Source organism: Macaca mulatta, chromosome 11 (genome assembly GCF_049350105.2).
Source record: "Macaca mulatta isolate MMU2019108-1 chromosome 11, T2T-MMU8v2.0, whole genome shotgun sequence".
Lineage (NCBI taxonomy): Eukaryota > Metazoa > Chordata > Mammalia > Primates > Cercopithecidae > Macaca > Macaca mulatta.
The window spans coordinates 36726527-36754473 of NC_133416.1; the positions used below are offsets into that span (position 1 = coordinate 36726527).

General features: G+C 35.9%; 1 protein-coding gene across 5 annotated transcripts in view; it reads right to left on the reverse strand.

The window, feature by feature from the left end:
* Window positions 1-27947, reverse strand: part of CPNE8 (copine 8) — a 239321-nt gene that overhangs the window by 59983 nt on the left and 151391 nt on the right. For all 5 annotated transcript variants that reach the window (XM_077953184.1, XM_077953185.1, XM_077953182.1 and 2 more), the window contains 3 exons: window positions 19717-19792; window positions 13302-13355; window positions 12217-12278 (listed from right to left, as the gene is read on the reverse strand). In XM_077953184.1, the coding sequence (XP_077809310.1) occupies window positions 12217-12278; window positions 13302-13355; window positions 19717-19792 (192 nt within the window). The remainder of the gene's footprint in view (window positions 1-12216; window positions 12279-13301; window positions 13356-19716; window positions 19793-27947) is intronic.

The window sequence follows — 27947 nt, forward strand, 5'->3', positions numbered from 1 at the left end:
ATATTTGGCAAGATTAGTGCTAGCCCTGATGATGAGACATACCTGAAGAGTTTCCTTTGACTTTGAAATGGAGGACTCTGAAAAAACTTATCTGAAGCATAACATAAACTGGCAACGAAATCACAATCATAAAGTATGTAACTAGACATCTCTATGCTTTCCAAGTATACATTTTTTTTTTCCAGATGGAGTTTTGCTCTTGTTGCCCAGGCTGGAGTGCAATGGCACGATCTTGGCTCACTGTGACCTCTGCCTCCCGGGTTCAAGCGATTCTCCTGCCTCAGTCTCCCAAGTAGCTGGGATTACAGGCATGCACCACCACGCCTGGTGAATTTTTGTATTTTTAGTAGAGACGGGGTTTCTCCATGTTAGTCAGGCTGGTCTCAAACTCCCGACCTCAGGTGATCCGCCCACCTCGGCCTCTCAAAGTGCTGGGATTACAGGCGTGACCCACTGTGCCCAGCCCAAGTATACATTTTAAATGTACAAAAATGAGAATCAAACCTTAACCAAATCAATGTTTATGACAGTCTTCTTAATATTCCTAAAAGTTTGTTTTCTAGATCTTACTTTAGATGAGTTCAGTTTCGATATGATAATGTTCCATGTGAAAATATTTATAGACGGCAGAATGGCTTTGTTTTTATTAGATTTAACCCTACTCAGCACCGCAGGGTTTAGCTTTCCACTAATTTGATAAATGAAAGTACTTGAGTGCCACAACAAAAAGCATTATAAAAATCCTAGACATGTATATTTCATTTTTGAATAAGAAATTGGATTAATGGAAAAAAAAAACTTTATAGTGTTGCATGTTCTGGCAAAATGTGCTCCCTGAAGCAACATATCCAATGCAATGACACTTTTTTTTTTTTTTTTTTAAGAAGAGGTCTCGTTCTGTTGCCAGGCTGACTGCACGTCAGTAGCATCATCATGGCTCACAGCAGCCTCAACCTCTTGGGTTTAACAATCCCTGCACCTTAGCCCACTGAGTAGCTGGGAGAACACACATGTGCCACCACACCCAACTATTATATTTTTTAATTTTTATGGAGATGCGGGCACATTATATTGCCCAGGCTGGTCTCACACTCCCGGGCTCAAGAGATTCACCTGCCTCAGCCTCTCAAAGTGCTGGGATTACAGGTGTGAGCCATCATGCCCAGCCTGCCACCAATTTTATAAAACTAAGTTAAATGTTTTACAGAATTATTTCAATTGTTCAAGTATTTTTAAGTAAAAAAAAAAAAAAAAAAAAAAAAAAAAAAAAATCTGTATAGGGCCTGTTGATGAAGGAACTTACTGATATTCAACTAGCCTCTACAATAAGTAGTATCAAGAAGCCCACTTTAGTCTTTAAGATTAGCTTATGATAGGTAGATAGTGCTTTTAAAAAATTTTTCAAACAAGATTTAGATTTAGGGTTGAGTTTGGGTTGGAGTGAACAGGGCTGTCTGGACTGAAAGAAGTATCCTGGGGTTATCCTCAAACAGAAATGAACTGTAAGAAAGTGATTTTCATTGGCTTTGTAAATTTGAATACATACTTTTTTCTTCATGTCTCTCATAACTAGGGCAATTACTACAACAATATGATGAGCTTAGACATATTAGAACTTTGAGATTTTTCATAAAATTAATAGCTAGTATTTAGTGTTAACTATATGAAATTTAGTTAACCCTCACAGCCATTCTATGAAATAGGCATTGTTATTTATATTCCTGTTTCACAGAAATGAAAACAGGTTATGCTAGCAAGAGGCAGATCCAGGATCTGGCCAGAACCCAAATTCTTTGCCACTACTATACAATGCCTCAATTATCTGCAACCACTTCTTTGCAATTGGGCTTTTTCCCAAACATTTATTCCTTACTGAATTTCTTTCCTAGAAGTTCCTGTCCACTTACTCTCTTTCCTATTACCTTCTCTCATACTCCCTTTCTCTTAAGATATGAAAAAAACAAGCAGTTTGTGCTTTTAATCTTGATTTTGCCTTTCCTCCAAGTAACTACAATGAAGATATAGAGTTCAGCTGAGACAAATTCTAGTAGAGGCAATACAAAAGCATGTTTTCTTATTCCAGAAAGCCTGGTCCATCTGTTTTATCTGATCATTGCTGTATGACTCGTGGAGAGAGTAAGATCGCAAATTGATAAGGTCTGAGAGAGACAGATGTGAGGGTTTGTATTCCAGTTTGTCACACTCTGTATTTAAAGTTATATTTTTTCATTATGTTTTAATTTTGCTAAGAAATTTGGAAGAAAAAAAGGGTAGAAAATCATGCTCCAAATGGTTAATTAGTCCGTACTTACTCAATGGCCACTCTGTGTTCAGACCTACAGAAATATTTTAAAACTACGTCTCTTTGAACAAACAAATCATACAAATAAACAATTAAAATGATACCCAGGAAAATTAGTATAAGCTCACCTGGACTGGCTGGATTAGAGTTTGGCCTTTCTTCAAAGGAAAAAAATGACAGTCTGTAGACCTCCAAGTTTCTAACACACTCAATTTTCTGATAAAAGCATAGACCAAGATTTCATGTTGACATGAAATTCTAGTGGCTTAGCAGGGACTCAGTGTGCAACGAAGTTTGTGATCTGTTTTCCCCCTTCATCTGCCAATCAAAGAGATGTGGGAAACTTTGTAGATATTTGTTTCTGAGTTAAGGTGATGGGGAAGTGAAGTGTCATAACACTTGAGAGACATAGAGGACTAAAAGGCAAAAGAAGCAAATTGAAATTTATGATTCTGTCTTCAGATACTTAGTGTGAGCTGCTGAGAATATGGAAGTATGTATTCTACAAGTCTGTAAAAGTGAATATACCCATTTCACAAATAATAATAACTGAAATAATAATGATGCTACCTAAGAAATTATCTTAGATTTCTTAACAGTATGTAATTTGAAAGGAATCTGACATTGTCCTTATTAATGATAATTGAAGTATTCAATGTCAAAGGTTAGAGATTACTAAATAAACATTTTAGGTAGACAATTGTATTCAAATTTTAGTATCTAAAACTATTTTTAATAAATAAAGAGGAATAAAATAACTACAGGATAAAAGTACAGAGTATGATTAAAAATGACGACACCAAGGTCAATAATCCAGAAGAGACCATCAGTGTTTATTATGTTATAACAAAGCCCCTTCATGAATATTATTCTTCTGTTTAGAAAATAAAACTTTTTACTATTTCAAATCATAGAATGTATCTCATACTCCAGAAAAAAACATGGCACTGCTTATAAAAAAAAAATCTAAAAATTAGATTTGTATTTCAGAGAATATTTGAATAAAAATTGGATTTTGGTTGATTTAGAATGCATCTCTCTCATCCGCTCACTGTGTACCTGAATCCATAAATCTGTCTACTGCAGCTAAACACACTATTTTAGGGATTGAGACAATGAATGAAAAGTAACAAACTAACCACCTGGTTTCACAAACAATCAAGCTTGTATTTTCATGTAAATACCTACATCAATAATAACTAAACTAATGGAAGTGTATAATATTGAATACTAAGAACCAGGCCTAAAAAGAAGTTCCTTTGAAGGAAAAGATATTAAAAGGCTATGAAAACAATTTTGTTTAGTAGTTAAATGTGTTTTTTCTTAACTCTGCATAATTTCTAATTGGATTCATGAGTAAAAAACCAACTTAACATTTTTATAATTTTCGATTCCATTATTTTTTTGTGAGAAGAAACAAGAAGAGATAAAATTTTAAACTGTAATTCATTAAGTTCTTTCTGTGAGTTTAATTGCAATGTTTGACTCTCAGCACAATTGCTAAACAGTTCACAACAGCTGCCTGTTTCACACTCTTTCTGTATCCCCATGCTCCCTTGCATCTGGTCTAAGAGAAATATTGTATAAAATTAATGTAGAGGACAAAATAAATTCAGGAAAACTCAACTAAGTATTTGGATTAATCAGAGCTAGCTATAAAATCAATATAATTGTTGTTAATGATATCTTACATCATAATGTTTCACCCTTTTGATGACTTCAAATTTTGCTTGTCAATTCAGATTCAACATGAGCATAACCTGACAGTGGAAAGGTTATGGTAATTAGGCCCCTAAATTGATGCAAGGATAGTTTAACATACATAAGTCAATAAGTGTGATACATCACATAAACAGAATTTATAAAAACATATGATCATCTCAATAGATGCAGAAAAGGCATTTAATGAAATCCAGCATTCCTTTATGATAAAAATCCCTCAACAAAATAAGCATGCCAAGGACTTACCTCAAAGTAATAAAAGTCGTATATGACAAGCCCACAGCCAAAACCATACTGAATAGGGAAAAGTTGAAAGCATCCCCCTGAGAACTGGATCAAGATAATAATGCCCACTTTCACCACTTCTATTCAACATAGTATTAGAAGTCCTACCCAGCGCAATCAGACAAAAGAAAGAAATAAAGTGCATCCAAATTGGAAAAGAGGAAGTCAAACTGTTGCTGTTTGCCACTGATATGACTGCATCTCTAGAAATCCCTAAAAACTCATCTACAAAGCTCCTAGATCTGATAAATGAATTCAGTAAAGTCTCGGGTTACAAAATCAATGTATACAACTCAGTAGCACTGCTATACACCAACAATGACAAACTGAGAATCAAATCAAGAACTCAATCCCTTTTACAACAGCTGCAAAAAAGAAATAAAATAAAATACCTAGGAATATACTTAAGCAAGGAAGTAAAGGATCTCTACAAAAAAAACTACAAAACACTGCTGAAAGAAATAATAGATGACACAAATAAATGGAAACACATCCCATGCTCATGGATGGAAGGAATCACTATTGTGAAATGACCATACTGCCCAAAGCAATCTACAGACTCAAATGCAATTCCCTTCAATACCAGCATCATTCTTGACAGAATGAGTTAAAACAATCCTAAAAATCATATGGAACCAAAGAACTCACTCACATAGTTAAATAAACACTAAGCAGAAAGAACAAATCTGAAGGCATCACATCACCTGACTTCAAATTATACTATGAGGCTATAGTTACTAAAACAGTATGGTACTGGTAAAAAGTAGGCACATAGATCAAGGACTAGAATAGAGAACCCAGGTGTAAAGTCAGATCCAACTAACTGATCTTCAACAAAGTACACAAAAATAAAAACTGGGAAAAGAACACCCTATTAAATAAATGATACTGGGAAAATTGGCAAGCCACATGTAGAAGAATGGAACTGAATCTCCATTTCTCACCTAATACAAAAATCAACTCAAGATGGATCAAAGACTTAAATTAAAGACCTGAACCGTAAGAATTCTAGAAGATAACATCAGAAAAACTCTCTGGACATTGGCTTAGGCAAAGAATTCATAACTAAGAACCCAAAACCAAATGCAACAAAAACAAAAGTAAACAAATCAGACCTAATTAAACAAAAAGCTTCTGTACTGCCAAAGAAATAATCAGCAGAGTAAACAGACAACCCACCCAGTGGGAGAAAATATATGCAAATGATGAAATCTGACAAAGGACTAGTGTCCAGAATCTATGAGGAATGCAAACCAATCAGCAAGAAAAAAACAATGACCCCATCAAAAAATGAGGAAAGGACATGAATAGACTGTTCTCAAAAGAAGATATCCAAACAGTCAACAAATGTATGAAAAAATGCTCAACATCACTAATTATCAGAGAAATGCAAATTAAAACCACAATGAGATACCACCGTATTCTAGCAAGAATAGTCATAATTAAAAAGTCAAAAAACAATAGATGTTAGCATGGATGTGGTGAAAAGGGAACACTTTTGTACTGCTGGTGGGAAAGCAAATTAGTACAACCACTATGGAAAACAGTACAGAGATTCCTTAAAGAACTAAAAGTAGAACCACCATTTCATTCAGCAATCCCACTACTGGGTATCTACAAAGAAGAAAAGAAGTCATTATATGAAAAAAACACTTGCACATACATGTTGATAGCAGCACAATTTGCAATTACAAATATATGGAACCAACCTATGTGCCCATCGACCAACAAGTAAACAAAGAAAGTGTGATATATATATATATATATATATATACACACACACACCATGGAATACTACTTAGTTATTAAAAGGAACAAAATAATGTATTTTGCAGCAAATTGGGTGCAGGTGGAGATCATCATTCTAAGTAAAGTAACTCAGGAATGGAAAACCAACTATCCTATGTTCTCACTTATATGCAGAAGCCAAGCTATGAGAACGCAAAGGCATAAGAGTGATACAATGGACTTTGGGGATTTGAGGGGTGAATGTTGGGAGGGAGGTGAGGGATTACAGACTACGTATTGGGTGCACTAAAATCTCAAAAATCACCACTAAAGAACTTAACCATATAACCAAAATCCACCTGTACCCCCCCAAAATTATAAAGAAATAAGCCTTGAAGCCAGAAAAAAAAAAGGTCCCTGAATTGATGATGCCACCTTAAGTTAGCAACAAAACCATCCACAAATGCAGTAATCAGTGCTCTTATCTTGGTATTTTAAGTTAAAAGTGAGGAATTACTATGATTCATTATAAAAAACAAATTAAATTCAGCAATTTGTTCCAATTACCTTGATATATCACACTTATTATGTATTATGGAAGGGCATCTTTTTTTAAAAAAAGCTAACCTTGATAATTCCACAGATCTTCAAATGTACTAATAAATATGCCCTCCAAAATATTAATTTGGGTGGTTTAGTTGATGATAGCCCAAAGTGTTTGTTTATTCTTTTGCAATGTCATCAGAGGGCACAAAGGCCAGATGAGCTAACTTAAGAAGAGTCTCCCCTGAGGCATGCTGAAGAGGAGCGGGATCAAAGACCAAGGTGCAGATGTTTAGCTGACTTGTTAAAAAAGGAATGTAGCTCTAAGGAATGTAGCTCCAAGCTATCTTTCTGTGTTTTTTCTTCCTTTGAAAATACACAGTCCTTTATGGTGGAAGTGGGGGAAGAAGGAGCAGAAGACAAAAAATTCTTAAAGGTCTGTTTCCAAAGACACAGCTGGTTTGACATGAGCTTTTACAGAAAACATGAAAATAGCTGATAAAAAGGTTTTACAGATGAAAACTGACAAGGACTTATATCTATTAAATTAATGAAAATGAAAAAGGAGGGGCGCTATTCAGAAAAGGTAAGGATATGGTAAACATCCTGCATAGATTTGGGGAGTATAAATTCTTAGAGTCTTTTAGCAATACGATTTAGAAATATCTAACAAATTGTGAAATACATATATCATTAAATTCAATAACATTATTTCTAGGAAGGAACTCTACAGATATGCTAGCATATCTATACACAAGTGCACTAATGAAGTGCATAAAATGCCAAGTACCATGTATATATGTTGCAGCTTTGTTTATAATAAAATATGTATGTCACTAAAGCATGTATTAACAGGAAATTTTTAAATTAAACGATGTACAATCATATAATGGAAAACTGTTTACAAAAAGGTAGTAATGACATACTAGCATATACACACAATACATTTAATAATCAAAACATACAATGCAGTGTATTGTACATAGTGTGATCCCATGATTATAAAAAATAGTAATAGCAGATGTTAGCTATTATCATACACAAATTACACCCGAGAGTAAGTCGATAGGTTAGAGTAAGCCTTCTGTCAAAATGCAAACAATGATTTCAGAGTGAAGAAAAAATAAATAAGATGTCATTAAGGTCATGGAAGAGCTGGAAGATAGAATTGAATTATATCCTTTTACAAACGAACTTCAGAATATCCAATTCATGTGAACTACAGGAAATTAAAGTGTAGATATTTTAAATGATTTGCCTGTCACTGTATAACACAAGGGTGTCATGACCAAGCTAGATCTCTTTACCATAAAAGTCAAATTTTATATTTGTGCCCAATTTGGCTGGGTGTGGTGGCTCATGCCTATAATTCCAGCACTTTGGGAGGCTGAGGAGGGCAGATCACTTGAGGCCAGGAGTTCAAGACCAGCATGGCCAACATAACGAAACCCCTCTCTACTAAAAATGCAAAACTTAGTTGGGCGTGGTGGCACAAGTCTGTAATCCCAGCTAGCTACTCGGGAGGCTGACGCACGAGGACTGCTGGAATCCAGGAAGCAGAGGTTGCAGTGTTGCCAGCCTGGGTGACAGAGTTAAGACTGTCTCGGGAAAAAAAAAAAAAAAAAAAGAGGAAAGAAATTGTGCCAATTGCTTTTAAGAAGTCCTTCAGGGCAAAGATATATAAATACATTTAAAGATACATAATACGATGATTATTATTGCTTGTTGATTTGGATTTCACTATCCAAAAGAATAAGTTAATACCTCTGTATTTTACTTATAAACATTATATATTATAGTGAATAATAGTTAAATGTATAACTGTAATACATTTTAAGGATATTACATACATTTATAATATGTGTTTGTATAAAAACAATGGAATCTATGCAAATAATATTTTTTCATGTCCTTTTCAAATAACACAGTTTTATAGAAATTATCTTAGGTCTAGTTAGATTAATTATGTAGTGAAACTTAAACTATATTTCCCCAGGCCCCATTTGTAAATCAGAACTTGGTTCTTGTAAAAGCCTCAAGAAGCCAGGATGGGAGCAAACTGTACCCCGTAAGTTGGGGCTCCACTTACAGAATAACTAGCATTTCTTCCTGCACAGGCAGTGCTGTAAGTAGGAAGCGTGTAGCTAAGAAAAAGAATCCTAAGGTTTGTAAGCAACAGAAAAATATGACAGCGTGATAAAGACTGCCATTGCTCTAGGTACTGTAGAAACCCATTTGCTCTGATTAGCCCTAAGAATTTTCAACAGGAGTTTGAGAACAAACAGTAAAAGTGATTTATTGGTACCAGATTCTGAAATGTTTTATACTGATAGACTCACACCCAAATATTGCTAGATTTGCACTGCTGACCAAACGTACTGGATATCTGTTATATATACATATACACATACATACTCTTCACATGATCACAAAGCAAAATAAAGAAAACAAGACAAAAACTGAAAGAAATTTATAACATTTCAATACCACAAATCAGTATTTCTATATATAAAATATAACCAGATATATCAAGTAATATTTTTTTAAGTTGTAAAGAAGGTGCTAAGGGATGTCCATTTACTTACCTCATTTCTTTATCAACTATTGATGGCAGCAGCTGCTTAAGGCAGCCTTATGCTGCCAGTATGCTGGCTGCAGCAAGGAGGTGTAGCCAGGGCTGCATGCTCCAGGGAGCGTGCGGCAGCTGGGGACAAGTGGGATCTCCACCTTCTGTGAGTAGGGGCAGGAGCACCAGTGGGGAAACTGTAGCCGTCCAAGCCATGGCTACAGACCCGGGACTCCCAGGCCACTTCTGCTCCATGAAGCAGGCAGGAGCCGCCCCCTCCCATTTCCCCACACAGCTGCAGTTGCCCAAACCGCAGCTGCAAACTCAGGCATCCCTGTACCCTTGGGGACCCAGGAAGGGCCCCTGCCCTCCCTCACGGGCTGAGAAGTGCCTCCTCCCACTGCCTGGCTTCTCCCTGCTGTTCGCTTCCGCTCTAATCTTGGAGCAAAGTCAGGGCTGAGCCCAGGTGCCAAGAAGAGCAGCAGCAGGAGACAGACAGATTCCTGGGCCGAGGGGATGGATGCTACCTGCTCTAGGGCCTCCTTTCTGCTGAGCACTTCAGAGACCTGCAGGTACATCAGGACTGTCAGCTGCAGAAGGGAGCAACCCACTCTAGGGCCTTCTCTCTGCTCGGAGCTGGGGAGATGAGAGGGCCTGCCTGCAGAGAAGAGCAACCCATTCCAAGGCCTCCTATCCATTGAGAGCTGGGCAGATGATAGGACAACCTGCCTGAAGAGAGGAGCTTCCCACTCCAGGGTCCTAGCTCTGCTAGGAGCTAAATAGTAGGAATGGCCTGGCTGCGAAAAGGAGCTACCCCCTGTGGGTCTCCTGTGAGCTGTTCTATTGCTCAATAAAACTCCTCTTCATCTCGGCTCACCCTTCACTTCTCTGCATATCTCATTCTTCCTGGTCGCAAGAGAAGAACGTAGGACCTGCCAAACAGCGGAGCTAAATGAACTACAACACAAACAGCGTTGAAACATACCCACTGCTCACCATGTTGCAGGCATAGAGAAGGATAGAATAGCTGTGGCCCCTGGGGGATCCCAGACCTGGGAGCTCCCTCAGCCAAGGCTGTGACTTCCTTTTTGGGGTCCTGCAGTGCCTACCATCTTCAAGCTTTCCAGGTACCACCAGGGAAGCTGCTTGTGGTGCGTCTGGTCCAGCCACAGCCTCACAGAGAGCTGGCACCTGTGCCAGCACCCGTAGGTGCCCGCCCTGCTGCAGCAGCCAGCATGTCAGACTGCACAGTGGCTGGATCCCATGCTCACACACCCCTCGCCACTCCATGCCTGATACACCCTTGGCAGGCATGAGACCCAGGCTGGTAGTGTGAGAAAAGTGCAGCCTGCTAGGCCAAGTGGATGGAACGAGCCCAGCAGGCCTGAGCAAACTCAGGAAAAGGCACCGCCAGCCAGAGGTTTCACGCCAGAAAAAGCAACACCCCAAAGATCCTGTAACACTATTACCTACTACTACTAAGGATTTTTTACAGGAATATATTTTTATGACAAATTCAACATCCTATTTTTCTATCTTCTAAAAATAAAAATAGGCACAGACATTGGAATACTAAGAGTTGGCAAACTTTTTCTTCTACTTTGTACTTTATTGAAACAACCATTGTTGCTTCTCAGTCTGTGCAGCCACTTTGCATTTTGGATGCCTGCATATAGCAAAGAGTACTCATTTAAGTAGGTACTTTGTTTGTTTGTTTGCTTTGTATCCTTAACTAAGAGCAACAAGAGGCAAGCTCTCAGGGTTTTGTGAAGCTATCTTTGTTCCCTTGGTACCCCCATTCCTTCATCCCCTTTTTCAACCTGAGGACATTCTATCAGTGAGTCTTCATGGAGCGGGGGGCAGTTGCTGAATCGTAATTAGAAAGAGGTTTATATGAGTGATATTCATCATGAAGTTACTAAACACATTCAAATTTGCTTTGCTCCACTTTTGCATATTGAAAATACAAGGTGAAGGAAAATAGAATATGTAGACATTTTATACTGCAAGACAATGAATGCTTGTTTTAAATCTCTGGGGATGATATGGTCTGACTCTGCGTCACCACCCAAATCTCATCTCAAATTGTAATCCCCACAATCCCCATGTGTCAAGAAAGGGATCTGGTGGGAGGTGATTGGATCATGGGGGCAGTTTCCCCCATGCTGTTCTCATGATAGTGAGTGAGTTCACATGAGATCTGATGGTTTTAGAAGTGTCTGACAGGTCCTCCTTCACATGCGCTCTCTCGCCTACTCCCATGTAAGACATGCCTTGCTTCCCCTGTACCACCGGTCATCCGCCATGATTATAAGTCTCCTGATGCCTCCCCAGACATGCGGCACTGTGAGTCAATTAAACCTCTTTCCTTTATAAATTACCCAGTTTGGGGTAGTTTCTTTATAGCAGTGTGAGAACAGACTAATACAGGGGATGCTTGGTCAGGTTAAGAAAAGGAAGAAATAGGTTAAAATGAGAAGCAAAACTGAAAATACTTCCCTGTTTACGAGGGTATAAGAACTAACAGTACATTACCAACACAGGATCTGTCTGGGTTTTGAAAAGTTTCAAAAATGGTTACAACTATTTTTTTTCCTGAAATGTATTCCTGTCTGAGAGCTGTAGGACTGAATAAATGACTACACCATCCATTTCTGCATTCTGATTTTATGACAAGGCACATTCCTTTAATATTCTTAACCTAGTATATATATTTAAATCAGGCCCTGAAGCTTTACACCTATATTACAAATAATGAATAGTGCATGTACAATGTCCTATGTGTTAAGCAAACAAAAACATCCTATGAAAGTGCACATAATAGCCATTATTTACAACTATTAATCATACAATATTTTCTCTTGGTTAAAGAAAAGTTACAATTTGCCCCAAAAGTAACAGCTCTAGGTATGTACATTTTTTACTTTATATCTGAAACAGAATTATAATAGGCTTGCCATCAAAATATAATAAAGGTGATCATTTCGGTGCCAGGTACCTCGTGGTAGCACTTGTTATACAAATTTTACGGAATGCCTAAGCAACAAAACAATTCCAGAAAATGACTTACCCTCCCTTAATGTAGTCAAGGAATGAAACTTCTGTTTCTACCAAGAAAGAGAGTAAAGTTACCTGAAAAAGAAAAAGACAGAATTACCTTCTAGTTGTTTGTGACCCCAAATAGACTTTTCTAACTATTAGAGAGAAAATCATATTTCTTTGCATTTTGAAAATCACTAAAGACATTATTTTTTATTAACATCTGCTAGGACTGATTGTTCTTACATTTAAAATTATCTGAAGGAAAGGGACCAAAAAAATTAACCAATGTCTTTCTATGACCAGTTTACTTCCGTTGAAGAACAGCATGAAAATTATCTACAAGGACATTGTGTTACTTCCCATTTTAGATAAAAGGAAAGATGAAAAGGAGTTGGAAAATGGTTAAAACCAAAAAACCAAAATGAGTGAACAAAGCCTTCAAGAGGAAATGTGTGTTTTCAGTCATGGTTTTGTAATGAGCTCATCTAATATTTTAACTGTCTTGCTTTATAGAGATCTTTCAAAGAAAACTGAGAGAAAACTTAGATTTTGCTTCTCCCCAAAAAAGTTAATCTTAAGAAAAAAAAAACTGCAGTATTTTTTTCTTAAAATAGGATGACACTGATTTTTTATAATTTTTGATACATCTTTGCATCTTCTGTACTGATTTAGTACATCATTCCCACAGAGTTGTATTTTAATGACAACTTTTTTGAATGAGCACATACACATCCCACTAAATGAGTCACAGTTGTTAAGTTTAGCCTGTAAACAGTATAGTATTTCTTACTACCACTTGTGTCTTTTATGTCTGCCCGATTCATTACACTCGGATTCCACTGAACGAAGAGTTCATAACAAAACTTCAGCGTCTCTCAGAGGCCTTGCAGCCCCTAGGATTATCTGCAAGAAGCCAAGTCAATACCTTCTATAAGGTATTCTTCATTACAATCAGTCCCCTGGGAAGCTGATTTTTCTATTGTGTTCACTTATTAAAACCCTGAGTGGAACACAGCTCAGTTTAATTGCTTCCAGTAGGATTAAAGATGCCATCTACATATATGCTTATTCATTTATTTTAATCTTTAATAAATAACATAAAATTTGACTTACTGTTCCAGAATTACTATATTTTTTCTTTTTTCCTTTCTTTTTGGGATTCACCACCTTAAAAAGCAGATAAAACAATTAAAATGTGTTACGGTTTATACTGAATTTTTATATTGAAGTTTTACAAATGTGTAGTTCAACCTGCTGCCTTCACTTCTTATGCATGTATGCATTTACAAATGCTTTCAGTATGACTTTGGACGATCATTCAGCAAAAACTTCCCTGCAAAAGTTAATACTGACTATCTTAAAAAATGTTTTGTCTGTAATATTCTTCTCACCTGTACATATTGATTACCCATAACTATAGTCACGTTCTGGATATGATAGAGGCTTTTAACATCTAATGTCCTAACTAATTATTGCTTTATAGAAAAATGATGGGTTGTTAAAGTATATTCAAGTGACATAACTTTAAAAATTAAATACACTAACATAGCAAATCATCCAATGTGTGAATATTTAAAGGATCTATTAACTTAACTATTTCTTTATAATGATGGTAATTTCCACCAGTTACCCATGCTACACAATAATTGGTAAAGGTCTGGTTTGTAGACACAAGATTGGCTTTTTGACTATTTGATCCATGAGTAAATAAGGTTGTACTTCTATACTTCATAAGACATTAGGGGATATAGGGAATATTATGATAAATAAGACCTGCCAATCTAATAGGATAAATGTAATACATAATTGCCTGAAGAGAGACTTCTTCAAATCATCTCAATCCAAAATATGGAGAAAGCATTTGACAGGGAAAAGAAGATGAAATAGTTTATGAATAAGTATTATTTGAACCATAATTTATTAATTTAAACTAGGGCTTCAATTAAAAAAAAAAATACACCATTCTAGAAAGAAAAACAGGCAACTGATCCAGGTTGGCTGGGGCAGAGAACCCACACAACCAGATGAGAAGTGAATCTGAAAAAATAAGCTGAGGCCATGTTAAGGAGATCCTTAATCCTAGGCCAGGGAGTTTGGATGTTATTTAGTTGATGTTTAAACAGGAGAATGATATAATAGGTCTATAGCAGCAGTCCCCAACATTTTTGGCACCAGGGACTGGTTTCATGGAAGAAAGTTTTCCCACGGATGGGGGTGGGGAGGATGGTTTCGGGATGATAACTGTTCTACCTCAGATCATCAGGCATTAGATTCTTATAAGGAGAACACAGGAGGCAAAGCTCAGGTGGTAATGCTCCCTTGCTTTCCGCTCACCCCCTGCTGTGTGGCCCAATTCCTAAAAGTCCACAGGCCTGTACTAGTCTGCATTCTGAGGGTTGGGGACCCTTGGTCTACAGGATAGAGTTGTAAGGTGAGAAAATGAAGGCAACAGTTAGGGTCTTATTTTAAATTTTCTATGCAAGAAGTAATGAATCATTAAATAAGGAAGCCCCATTGAAAACGGCTCGCAAAAAAAAATAATAATAATAATAATTAAAAAAAAAACTAAGAAAACAGAATAAAGTACATTTTTCAGATTTAAGTAGAAAATCTAAAGGAGAAATTGGTCATTCATTCATTCCATGTATTATTTACTGTGTATTTCAGAAAGCCCTAACTGAACACATTCTACAGGAAAACATGCAACAGTAAGGATATTGAGCATCATTGGCAAGATCACACATTTTTCAGATGGTTCAATGGTTATACTATTAAATATGGAGCAGGTTGTTTGGAGGAGAAAGGTAATGTTTAATCTCAAGGTTTGAAGAATTCCTCAATTCTTCCAGATAATTTGAGGAACACAGCACTCTGAACAATATATAGGAAATCAGTGAATAAAATTAATTCAATCAAAAGTTTGAAAATAAAAAGTTCAGCAATACATTTTTCTTGAAAAACTGTATTTCAGTATTTTTCTACCTAAAAATCATTCATCTGGCATTATGCCTTTGGTTTAGAAGAGGTTTTTCCTAAATTTTAGGAGTAACTTTTTAGTAGAATTTCATAAGCATCTTTCAGTTCATATGAGTCTTTTTGCTGTCAGCACATCATAATATACTATTATCATAGAAAAATTACCTTATGACTTGGTTTTAAATTACATAATTAAATTTAATTGCATAAAGATGTTTTCATTTAATCATATAGGGCCATTTCAATCGCCAATAACACATCTGATATAACAATAATAAAGTTATATAATATATAAACATAGTAGCATTTCTCACTTCTAAAACTAAATAATGAACTAGGGAAGTTACTTTAGAATGATGGAGTAAGGCTCTCTGAAAAGTTGCTCATCCATAAAGACAATGAGAACACCAGCAAAAATTGTCAAAATCAAATTTTTTCATGAATCTGGAAATTAATCAAAGGCTTGCAACAATCAGTGATCACTCATTCAAGAAAAAGAGTAAATCTCACTGTGTCATTTTAACTTGCTTTACTCTAAATCTACTTTTCCCAGCTCTGTATGTAGTAGCATTGAAAACCGTCAGCCTAGCAACTACAGTAGCTGTGTAAACCAACAGTCTAAAAGCCACTGGAGGGGACGGAATGGATATGAAGTTCTTCAAAAAGTGTTTGAGGTAACGAATATGATAATTACCCTGATTTGATCATTACACAATGTATATATGTACTGAAACACCACACTGTACACCATTAACATTTATAATTAATATGTGTCAATTAAAAACAAAACTTTAAAAAAAGTGTCTTTTCTAGAGAATTGTCATTAACTGACTTATATGGAAGCTTTCTGGAAAAGCTCCATTCATAGGGCTTGGGCTTGTGGTTATCTGACTTAACTCAAAGCCTGCTCAGAGGGACATGCCCTATCTCCAGGACATTTGTTGAAAGCAGACAGTGGCAGGTGTTTAACAATAGCATATCTGCTGGAGGTGATGATATAATCTGGGGCAAGTAAGAGGCTAACTCAAAAACCAAAAAGGAAGATCGAGGGAATGAGATGTTTAGAGGGGGCTTTTAAAATCTCTGGTATATTGCTGGAAATCTAGAAGCCTATGCCCTTTGAAGGGGTGTACACATGCCCAGGAAAGATCTAGGGAATTGTTTTCTCCGTTCAACCACAAATCTCTGCTCAAACAACAAGTGAAAGCTAAGGCAGGATTTTACCTCGTTGGAGCATATAAGGAATGTCCAAATGTACACAAATCTCTGTCAAAACATCTGCTGTCCACAGAGCTAACCAAGCAAAGACTTCAGTAGCCCACACAACAAAGAATAATTTTATACAATTAGTCCATGAAAATCACTAAACAAAGAGCAAAAAACACAAACCTTGGAGAAGGTAGAGAATCTGATTCCCAATGTGCTGCATTATATTATTTAAAGATTCCAGCATTCAACAACAACAAAAATAAGATATGCAAAGAAACAGGAAAGTATGGCCCATACTTTTCTATTCATAGAAGAAAGAAGTTGACAGAAATTCTCCCTGGGGACGTGCAGATATGGGATTCATTAAACAAAATCTTTAGCTCAGCTATTATAAATATATTGAAAGAAGGAAATCAAGTCTGAAGGATTAAAGTATGAAACAATTCCTTACCCAATAGAAAATATCAAAAATGGATCAAAATTATATAAAAAGGAACCAAGTAAGAATTCTCAACTTGTAAAGTACAACTGAAACGAAAAATTCACCAGAAGAGTTTGACGGAACATTTGAGCTGGCAGAATAAATAATCAGTTGTGGGGAAAAGAAAGAGAGAACAGACTGTTACTGTGTCTATGTAGAAAGAAGTAGACATAAGAGACTCCATTTTGTTCTGTACTAAGAAAAATTCTTCTGCCTTGAGATGCTGTTAATCTGTAACCCTACCCCCAACTCTGTTTTTGCAGAGACATGTACTGTGGTGACTCAAGGTTTAGTGGATTTTGGGCTGTGCAGGGTGTGCTTTGTTAAACAAGTGCCTGAAGGCAGTATGCTTGTTAAAAGTCATTACCATTCTCTTAATCTCAAGTACCCAGGGACACATACAATGCGGAAGGTCGCAGGGACCTCTGCCTAGGAAAGCTAGGTATTGTCCAAGGTTTTTCCCCATGTGATAGTCTGAAATATGGCCTCCTGGGAAGGAAAAGACCTGATTGTCCCCCAGTCAACACCCGTAAAGGGTCTGTGCTGAGGAGGATTAGTAAAAGAGGAAAGAAGGCCTCTTGGCAGTTGAGATAGAGAAAGGCATCTGTCTCTTGCCCATCCCTGGGCAATGGAATGTCTTGGTGTAAAACCCGATTGTAGGTTCTATTTACTGAGACATGAGAAAACCGCCTTAGGGCTGGAGGTGGGACATGCTAGCAGCAATGCTGCTCTTTATGCACTGAAAGTGTTTATGGAGATGTTTGCATATGCACATCAAGGCACAGCACTTTTCCTTAAACTTATTCATGTCACAGAGATCTTTATTCATATGTCTTTCTGCTGACCTTTTCCCTACTATGACCCTATTGTCCTGCCACTTCCCCTTTTTCTTTTCAATGGTAAAGATAATGATCAATAAATACTGAGGGAACTCAGAGACCCGTGCCAGCATGAGTCCTCTGTATGCTGGGTGCTGGTCCCCTGGGGCCACTTTTTCTTTCTCTATACTTTGTCTCTGTGCCTCATTTCTTTTCTCAAGTCTCTCGTTCCACCTGATGAGAGACGCCCATAGGTGTGGAGGGGCAGGCCACCCCTTCAATCAGTAATTTTACAGATATGTCAATTGAGATTTTGTTTCCAAAACAAAAAAAAAGGACAAAAACCAAAACAACAAAAAAGAAAAAAACAGAGGCCAAGAGAGCCATGCGACACCATTAAGCATAACAAGGTAAGTAGAATGGTAGTACCAAAAAGAGAGAGGAGAAAGAGAAAGTGGCAGAAATAATTATTTGAAGAACTAATGGCTGAAAAATTTTTTGGTTACTTGATAAACCTGAATCCCTTGCACAAGTATAGATAATAAAGTTTGTAACGTATTGGACCAAAGATTGTCCACTGAACTCCTAAAATTACTTGTACATAATTCATAATGGTCTCCTAGATTTTCTTCAGACTGATGTCTTCTTTTGAAAATATGTATAATAAAAAAACATTTATATTTGAAGTCATGGCCTTACAGGGTATTTAAGAACACATAAACATTATTAAGCTTCTTTGTCATCTCATGAGATGTGGCACCAGTCTTGTCATTTAGCAAGCTTTATTGGACAAGAGAGTCTGGGGACTGACTGAAACCAATGATGAGAAAATGCTATAAAAGCTAGAGAAACTAAAAGTGGTTAATTGCTGGAGTATTATATGCTGACCAGCAGCAGATGATGCCTAAGTACAAGGAGAACTAGTGTGCACGTGTGTTCTTCCTCAGCCTTGATGTTAGGCAGACAAAATAGGTATTTACATAATTACGAGCAGTCTTACATGACTTATTTCCTGTTTAGAGCCTAAATATCATTTCCTTGAAAGACCCACATAGACTAATGTATTACTTTATCTTTGTCTCTGACTGAGAAATTTTTTTGAGAGCTGAGTTTGGCCCCTCTGTAATAATCTCATAGAGCACTAAGTATACTACTATATAGAGCACATATCAATCTATACAAAACATATTTTATATCTGCCTCTCCCATTAGACACTGAAATTTATACTCACCTTTGTATCCCCAGCGCCAAACATAGAACATAAAATGTAGAAACTACTTAATAAAATTGTTTCAGGGAAGGCTGGAATAAAGTGGTAGAAGGAGATTTCTCCACTCTCTACTTAACAGAGGCCAATTTTAGCATCAACCTGGCAGGGAAGTATTACCACTGTTGATTAAATACTGAGATATTCTCCTTTGGTATCCACCTATATTAAATTTTAAAGTTATAGGAAATGTACAGATACCATAGCTCAAGGAACAACAGTGCTGGAACATACTATATGCTCAACACATATTTGGTGATTAACTGGCACGGTGGTTTCAGGCAGAAATAACTACAATGTCTCTGTTTTAACAACCTGAATTTCTTTAATGCCTGCATATTACCTTGTCATTCCCTTCAGTCTCCACCTAAACGGTAGTGAAGGTGCTCAGATATATATGCAGACCACAGCTCATTTTATAATGCCACACTGACAACTAAAATGCCTAATCTTCTTCTTTATTAGGAAGGGATGGAAAAGGAGGTTGATAAAAAGGCAAAACATAAAGGCTGAAGCTTAAGAAACAATAAACTCATATCTATATTTTTAAAAGTAAAATGCTTTATACACAAGAATTAAAAAACAAAAACATTTAAATGTGACTTGAAGAAGTATTATTATTGAATCTAAAAATGTCTGCTCAACAACTTCAAAGATTCTTACATACATTGATACTTAGTAAACCTTTGGCAGTTATGCTTTGCAGAATCCATACTTTCAAAGCATAGACTTATTTATTCTAGAGAAAAACAATGGTAAAATAAAATGGCTCTTACCTCATATACGTTGAATTGTGACTGCCCTCTAGAAAGTTCCCTATAGCTTGTTGTAAATTCTCCAATGAAATCATGACTAAAATTAAAGGAAAAAGGTACATAAGCTTTCATATATTTGTCAATTGTATTTTAAAGGTTTTAGAAAGGTTTAATCATTATGAAAAAAATGCTTGATATTATTATGAATATAACTTAATAATTTATAAAATATTTAAAAAGACTAACACATAACTACATTCTTCCCTAATCCAAAATTATGTATACTGGACAATTATATTTTATTAATATCCAAATGTTTAATTTATTCCACTAATATTAACATTTCAAACAGGTATACTAGTTTTAATAACTCATATCTCAAAACTGTTAAATCACCTGTTATTCAAATGATTAATTAGGATGAAAGTTAGAGACTACACTAATAAATTTATTATTGTCCATACCTATGGATATATATTTTTTAAATATAATGATTTAAAAATCTTCAAACTTTCCTAGGGCCATAGTGTAATAGGATGCTATTTTAAAAAGGTATAACATATTAACATGTATAACAGTCACTCGACTTTTTTTCTACAATAATAGTTAATAAATATTTTATCAATAACAACATGTTAATTCAGAATTTCTTCACTTTAAGTAATCATCACTATGTCCTCAGGTACCTTCTCAGTTTAGGGGAGGAGGGGTAAGGATTGAGTAAACATGTATTAGTTCTCACTAAAAAGCTTTTATCAACTGAGTTTGACCTGTGCAACTACAAAAAACATGCTAAATATTCAGTGGTTTAGAGCAGACTCATATTCTACTCCTTTGAGTTAATTTAATGGCCAGTGCTAAGTTGAACACACACTGCTGAGAAATAAGTGCAAAATGCTGGTATTCAGTGCAATGGTGAAATGTAGTATGTTAGAAGAAGATACAGACTGTAGGAGCTAAAGCAGTATAACAAACAGAGAAACATGATGAAAAATACTTTGATAATAAATCACAACCAGTAATTTCCTTGTGATTCAATAATACTGTTTTGCTATTTCCTGTTAATGTAATCACAACTAAAATAATTATTCTATGTTATAAGTCCCAAGCTCTCTGACTGCATTTACAAAATAAAGTTTACTCCAGTGCCATTTATCTGGCTGGTATCTCTATATTTTTCCATACATTTTATTACATGTATGTGTTATTTAAAGTCTGAGGGAATGAATTAAAGAGGTATTTTGAGGAAAGTGATTACTACTATAGCTAGTAATTTGGCTCTTAGTCCTTGAGTAACGTGATTAAACTGTTGAATAAAATCTGTTCATTAGGATCATTTCTATGCTTGTATTTTTTGGGAATACAGTATTCCCAAATAGTGGGAAAACGGTATTATGCATAGTCACATTTATACCTGAAACCTGTAGGGCAGTCTACAAACTTATCCATCCTCCTCTACTTTTGGGGTATTACTCCCCTATATCACTTATCTTTTACTGTACAGTTCAGCTATGATATCCATCAAGAAGCCTTTTCTGCTTCATTCTTTTTTGCTCTCAAAAACATAAAACAAGCAAACAACCAGTATCTCTCATCACAGTTCCTATATTGTATTAAACCCATCTATTCATGTGCTTCCTCTCTTCACCTATGTTTTGAAGGCAAGAAAGGTATTAACTTCATCTCAGGATTCCCAGCATCCCCCTCTGTACCTGCTACACAATGGGTGCAGCTGAGTTTTGCAAACACACTTAGGGCAATAGCACAGTCATGCCGTGATTTTACCTTGCCAGTGATATTAACAAATTTGCCTCACATCAATTATATTCAGCCCAAAAGAATGGCACAAGTGCCAATCATATTAAACATATTAACCTTCTCTATCTCCTTAAAACAACTCTGAGAGTAATGCGGACAACTATGATTTTCCATGAAAATGCCCCCGTATAATTACAACAAAGGTATGAAAAAAAGAGAACATTGCCTTTTTTGGCACAACTGAAGATTTTCCTGAAGGCCACTCTTCAATAGATAATGCTTATTTTCCTGACATTTATCTAGTTTTGCATATAATATGGATCAATGGCAAATACATACCTAATCCATCTCATCCCTTTCTCTACCACCATGTTGTATTGAGTTAGTCAGTCAACCTCTGGGTCCTTAAGTCTTCACCTCAAAATTGGAGGTAATGCCTACTTTCTATTTCAAACATCAACCCAGAGAATTCATTTGATTCTTTCTATGAAAGGTATTTAACTTATCAAAAAGTCACTTCTAGAATACAATCTAATTATGAAGACAATAACTTCAGACACATTTTTTTCAATAAAGAAGTTTTAATCAAATTAATTTGTAAAGAAGTAATAGGATTATGAACAGATGTGTGTTGTATCATAATATTTTGGAGTTACACACGCATGTGGCTTGTGGTGTTCTCACCCAGGTATGCTTAATTCACAAGGCATGTCTCCCCTTTGGAGTACATCACAGTGTGACATGTTTCAGGTATGTATCAAAGGATATCTCAAATGAGGATTTGTACACAAATTGTATATGAAAGACAACTTCTCTAATTTGGATGCTAAAGGGATTTTGGAACAAAATTGGCATGATCTTTCTCATGGGAACATCACCCTTAGTTTTTGTCTCTCATTTATACTTCAGAGCAGTGATTTACCATGTTTCCCTGTCTTGCAATTCTGTTCAAGTCCTGGAACACATATCAAGATTTTTGAAAATAGTGAGTTTGAAAATGGAGCAGTCACGAAAATAAAATACCCCTTTGACTGAAATGTAGTTACGATGATCCTAATTAAATGCATGGGTTGCAGACATTTTCACTGTTTCAACCTGTATTTGTGGGCAGAGGGCAGCAGAGTTTTTCAGAGGTGACTGGAACCAAGCCTTTAATTCCATGATTACAAGTAAAATGCACCATGAGACTTGTGCTTTCTTACTATCACCACAAAAAGCCATCTTCATAGGTCCAGATAACAACATATTAGCTCTCCCTGATTTTGCTTTCTTTGCTTTTGTTGTAGGCATAGTGTTTGACAAACTTTTCAGCATCTAAGAATGATTTCTTACATGATAACATCAACAACCTTCACTGATTCTTAAAGTAAATAGTTAAAACATCAACAAAATCAAGCCTTTTTTTTCCCTTTTAACTTCTTCAAATCCTGATAATCTAGTTTCTTAAAAAGGTAAGAAACATGATCTTTCAGCATTCCTAGATTATGAGCTGATTTATGTCTAAATCTGCAGAACTAGCATGATTTTTAATTAATTGCCCCAGTAAACACAAACTATAAGCATATTTTGAGCAAAAATAATTTTTTATTCATAAAGTCCTGGTTCATGTTTTTACTATTAATAGTATAAATCATTATATATAAGATGTATATCAATGTATTCAATGTAGAAGTGATGATTTATCTCCAGCTTTGCTGACATTTTAAATCACTTCAAGAGGTTTATATTTCCTTTGCTCTCTATGTAGATTTCAATAGTACTCTGGGCCTCCAAGACAGAAATAGATAGATAAAACCACTCTCATAAGTTAAGAGTTCAGCAGGAGAACTAGGCTAATATTATCAGTCTTATCCACACCTGCTCATTAGTCCATTTCAAATATTGACAGAATTTTTAAAAGATAAATATCTTTTTATACGTATATATAGTAAGTTCTATTGTCCTGCTGGGTGTGTGTGTGTGTGTGTGTGTGTGTGTGTGTGTGTGTGTATGTATAAAATGGTACATTTATATAATCCTAAATTTCAGTATGTTACTATTTCATCTATTATGATTATTGAATATTTTATTAATTTTATTTTCACCTCTTGATTATATCTATACAAAGATACAAGAAGACTAGAACAAATCACATTTTCTAAGGTGAAGATAATATTTTTATTGTGGTTTACATTGGTAAAGCAAGTGCTATACGCCATAGTTAAGGATATGTTATATATAATAATTTATCACATTTAAAGCCAAAATTGCATGCCAAAATTTAGTTATGCCAAATTATTTTTTTAAAAAACAGGATATATACATATTTTTAAGTATATTCATAACGGTAGGTCATTTAAGTTGCATGGGTATCTATTAGACATAATTTAAATTTTAACTCCACATAAAGTATACTTTTAAAATATAAATACCTTTCATTCTGTTTCTATTGCTTCTAACAAGCTGAATGCACTAGAATATTGTCAAAGAGAAGCTCCCCATTCAAATTAAAATTTGTCTACACAAATAGAAAGCATACAATAGTTAAGACAAAAAATTCTTAACAGGAAATAACTTTTACCTAGCAATGTTTCACAAATGTAACTTAATCCATTAAAAAGTAGAATGGAGTTTCTTTATCCAGTTATGACCTTGGATACTTATCTAGAATTATATTAATTAGAAACTTTACTGTGATCATGTCTAAGGTTAAAATCTTGTCCAATTTCATGGATTTTAAAATATTTATGTCGCTCACATACTTTGTATGTGATTGAATTCAGTTTTTAGCTTGAACGTTAATCTCTAGAAAAGGAAGTCTGTGTGACTCAGTATCCTGTTTCAAAAGTTTAAACTATAAGCCAGTAAGTTGTAATTTTTTCAGAGTAATGGTAATTAATAATAGTAACAATAATTATTATTATAAGCAAAACAAAAAAGCAGCATTATTATAAAATGATCACATATTCAATGCTGAACAAAGACTGAAGTTAAAAAAAACTGTGCTACTAAATCTGTATTCTTGTATCTTTTTCTTTTTATGTCATTGGTCTATGGCTAAATAAATGCAATTAAAAGTGATCACTTACTCTCCCACATACTAGTAACAGATACTTTATTCAAGAACAAATATAAAATATACGGCCGGGCGTGTTGGCTCAAGCCTGTAATCCCAGCACTTTGGGAGGCCGAGACGGGCGGATCACGAGGTCAGGAGATCGAGACCATCCTGGCTAACACGGTGAAACCCCGTCTCTACTAAAAATACAAAAAACTAGCCGGGCGAGGTGGCGGGCGCCTGTAGTCCCAGCTACTCCGGAGGCTGAGGCAGGAGAATGGCGGGAACCCGGGAGGTGGAGCTTGCAGTGAACCGAGATGGCGCCACCACACTCCAGCCTGGGCGAAAGAGCGAGACTCCGTCTCAAAAAAAAAAAAAGGAACAAATAAACAAATATACACATATACTTCAGTCATAAGTAGACAAGACAAATTAAATTTGCAGTTCAAAAAATTTTACTTTAACTATATAGCACAGTAGTTCAAAAAATGTTTTTTCTCTGTCAGCCATCACTACCACCATACGTCATTTAAAGATAATAATTTCATCTCAATTTCTCTCACGTTTTCACAGAGATTAAGCCTGGAACAGGGAAGTCCATAACGTTTTGAACCAAAGTTCGTATCTTGATAAGAAAGCACAAAGAAAAAAAAAAAATCTGCCAGGAGTAACACATACTCATTCTCTTTCTCTCTCCTGAACACACGTATACAACACAAAACCCCCAGCCTGAAGTAGCAAAAGTTGGCAAGTTGCACTCTAGACTCCACTGCTACCCAAGGGTAGGGTCTTTTCAAACAGTCCCTTCTTTGCCTCTGGCGTATCCTCTCCTCTCTGTATTTCGGGACACCACTTCCCAGAGTTGTGCCAGAGTTGCCAAAAGGCATCGCAAGCGTTCTAGCTCCCCCGCCATTCTTGCTTGTGGAGCCGGCTACCAGTTTCCATGCTTTCTCTGGCCACCAGTCTACATACTGTTCATTATCTTCCTGACAGACTGAGGGACTCCAAAAAGGGCAACAAGGATCAACTGCAAAGGGTAAGTCACAAAGAGGAGGAGATTAAAGTAAATTTACTATTGAAATTCTTTCAAACCTATGCGGGGGAAATGCATGTTGGAAAACATCCTTTGATAATGTCAGGGTTTTAGATTTAATAGTCTTACAAACCCCAAAAATATACGTCTACCCAGTACAACGTTATGTAAATTGTTGCTTTTGTCGTTTTCAGTCAATTAATACGCAGAGACAATTTAGATAATTCAAGTCCCAAAAGCACTTATCCCAGCTCCCATCAAATTTGCCTAGAATATTTGCCTGAAATAAATCAAGTAACTCACAAATTTTATTTTGTGCTGTGTAGACAAGGGCTTCTTAGTCAAAAAAGGTACATTATGAAATTTTAAAAGATCATCCCACCACTTCAGTGAAATTTTGAATTTAGAGGTGACAGTGTACTGTAATCCTTGACATAGATTTTATTTGGCAACTCAGACCTTTCTGATTTGAAAGAATTTTCAGCCAGTGGGGGATTGTGTACATATTTTAATATTAATGTAAAAGTAATAACTACTTATTACCATTCGGTATTTATAAAGTTCTCTTTGGATTCTTACATCATTACTCTTTTCACCTCTCAAAATTAATTATTATTATTATTATTATTATTTTTTTTTTTTTTGAGACAGAGTCTCACTGTTGCCCACACTGGAGTGCAGTGGGGTGATCTTGGTTCAGTGCAGCCTCCAACTCTCCAATTCAAGGGATCCTCCCACGTTAGCCTCCCAACTATCTGGAACCACAGTGCATGGAACCACAGTGCATACCACCACACCCAGCTAATTGTCTTTTTGTAGAGACGGGGTTTCGCCATGTTGACCAGGATGGTGTCAAATTCCTGGGCTCAAGAGATTACCCGCCTTGGCTTCCTAAAGTGCTTGGATTACAGGCATGAGCTGCCACGCCCAGCCTAAAACTACTTTCTTAAAACTTTTTTTTTTTTTTTTTTTTGAGACGGAGTCTCGCTTTGTCACCCAGGCTGGAGTGCAGTGGCGCGATCTCGGCTCACTGCAAGCTCCGCCGCCCGGGTTCACGCCATTCTCCTGCCTCAGCCTCCCGAGTAGCTGGGACTACAGGCGCCCACCACCACGCCCAGCTAAATGTTTTTTTTGGTGTATTTTTAGTAGAGACGGGGTTTCACCGTGTTAGCCAGGATGGTCTCGATCTCCTGACCTCGTGATCCACCCACCTCGGCCTCCCAAAGTGCTGAAACAAACTTCCTAGATTTTGTGAGGCTTCAATAATTCCTTATATGGTTTTTGAAGAGTGTTACTTTCTGAAAATGGTTTTAACAATATAAATATTCTCAAAGCATTAGAATATGGAAATAGTATAGTTCACCTCAAAAAAGACTTTTTGTTAGAAGTCTGCACACTTTATATACTTTTTTAACCAAGTGAGGCTCCCGAAAACTATGAAGTAAAGTTTCAGAATTACTGAGCTCCCCAGAGACATTAAATCTAAGAATTTAAAAAGCTGTGTGCTTGGATGGTATAATATCTGTGTGTGGAAACTCTTCTTTTAAATATGCATAGCAGGTAAGTTGTTCCTAAAACACATTATAAAAATCTTTGAATATTCTATGAAAATGAAAGAAATGTCCTTGCCATCCCACAAAAATAATGTCTGCATGTTGGTTCTACCTTTGGGTTCTACTGACTTTGGGTCACTTTGTAGGCTTTGTAATACATTTTTTCACCCCCTCAAAACCATAAAATGCATTTTCCTATTCACTTTTTTAAAGTTGATATAATTAATTAGGGGATACCAAAATTTTATTTTGGTTTCTTTGAAGAAAAGTATTATCTTAGAAAATAAAAATGTAGCCCTAATCTCAATATATGCTGAAATTAATTTTAGAGATTAAAATTTACATTTTAACACATGTATTCCAATGGCTTGATTCGTTTAGTCTCTACTATGATATATTCAGAATGAGTTTGTGCTGTAAAGTAGATATGATAAGATAAGGGAAACTCTACAATATGGTAGACTCTTTCTACATATGTAATATCTTATTCTATAATTCTAGGAAACATAACAGTAGAGATATGTTTAGATAATAATGACTTAAAAGAGGCACTGGCAATGTGTGAAGACTTAAATAGAAGGATATTTTTCTATAGATTTAAACAAAAATCCCACTGTGAATTCATTTTAAAACATAAACCATAGGAAGCATTCTTCCTTTGGTTCTGATCCTTCCACATCAGAAATTTCTTTTCTTGTTTGCTATGTTTATTTTGTTCTACATACAATACAATGTAAACTCAAAAACTGTAAGTTAACAAGTTTGCATGTCTATCCTAGAGTTGTAATCATAGTATAATACAAGAAAAACCAGCAATATAAGTAGCATGATCCATAAACATTTTTTCATGTTTATAATATTTTATTTCATG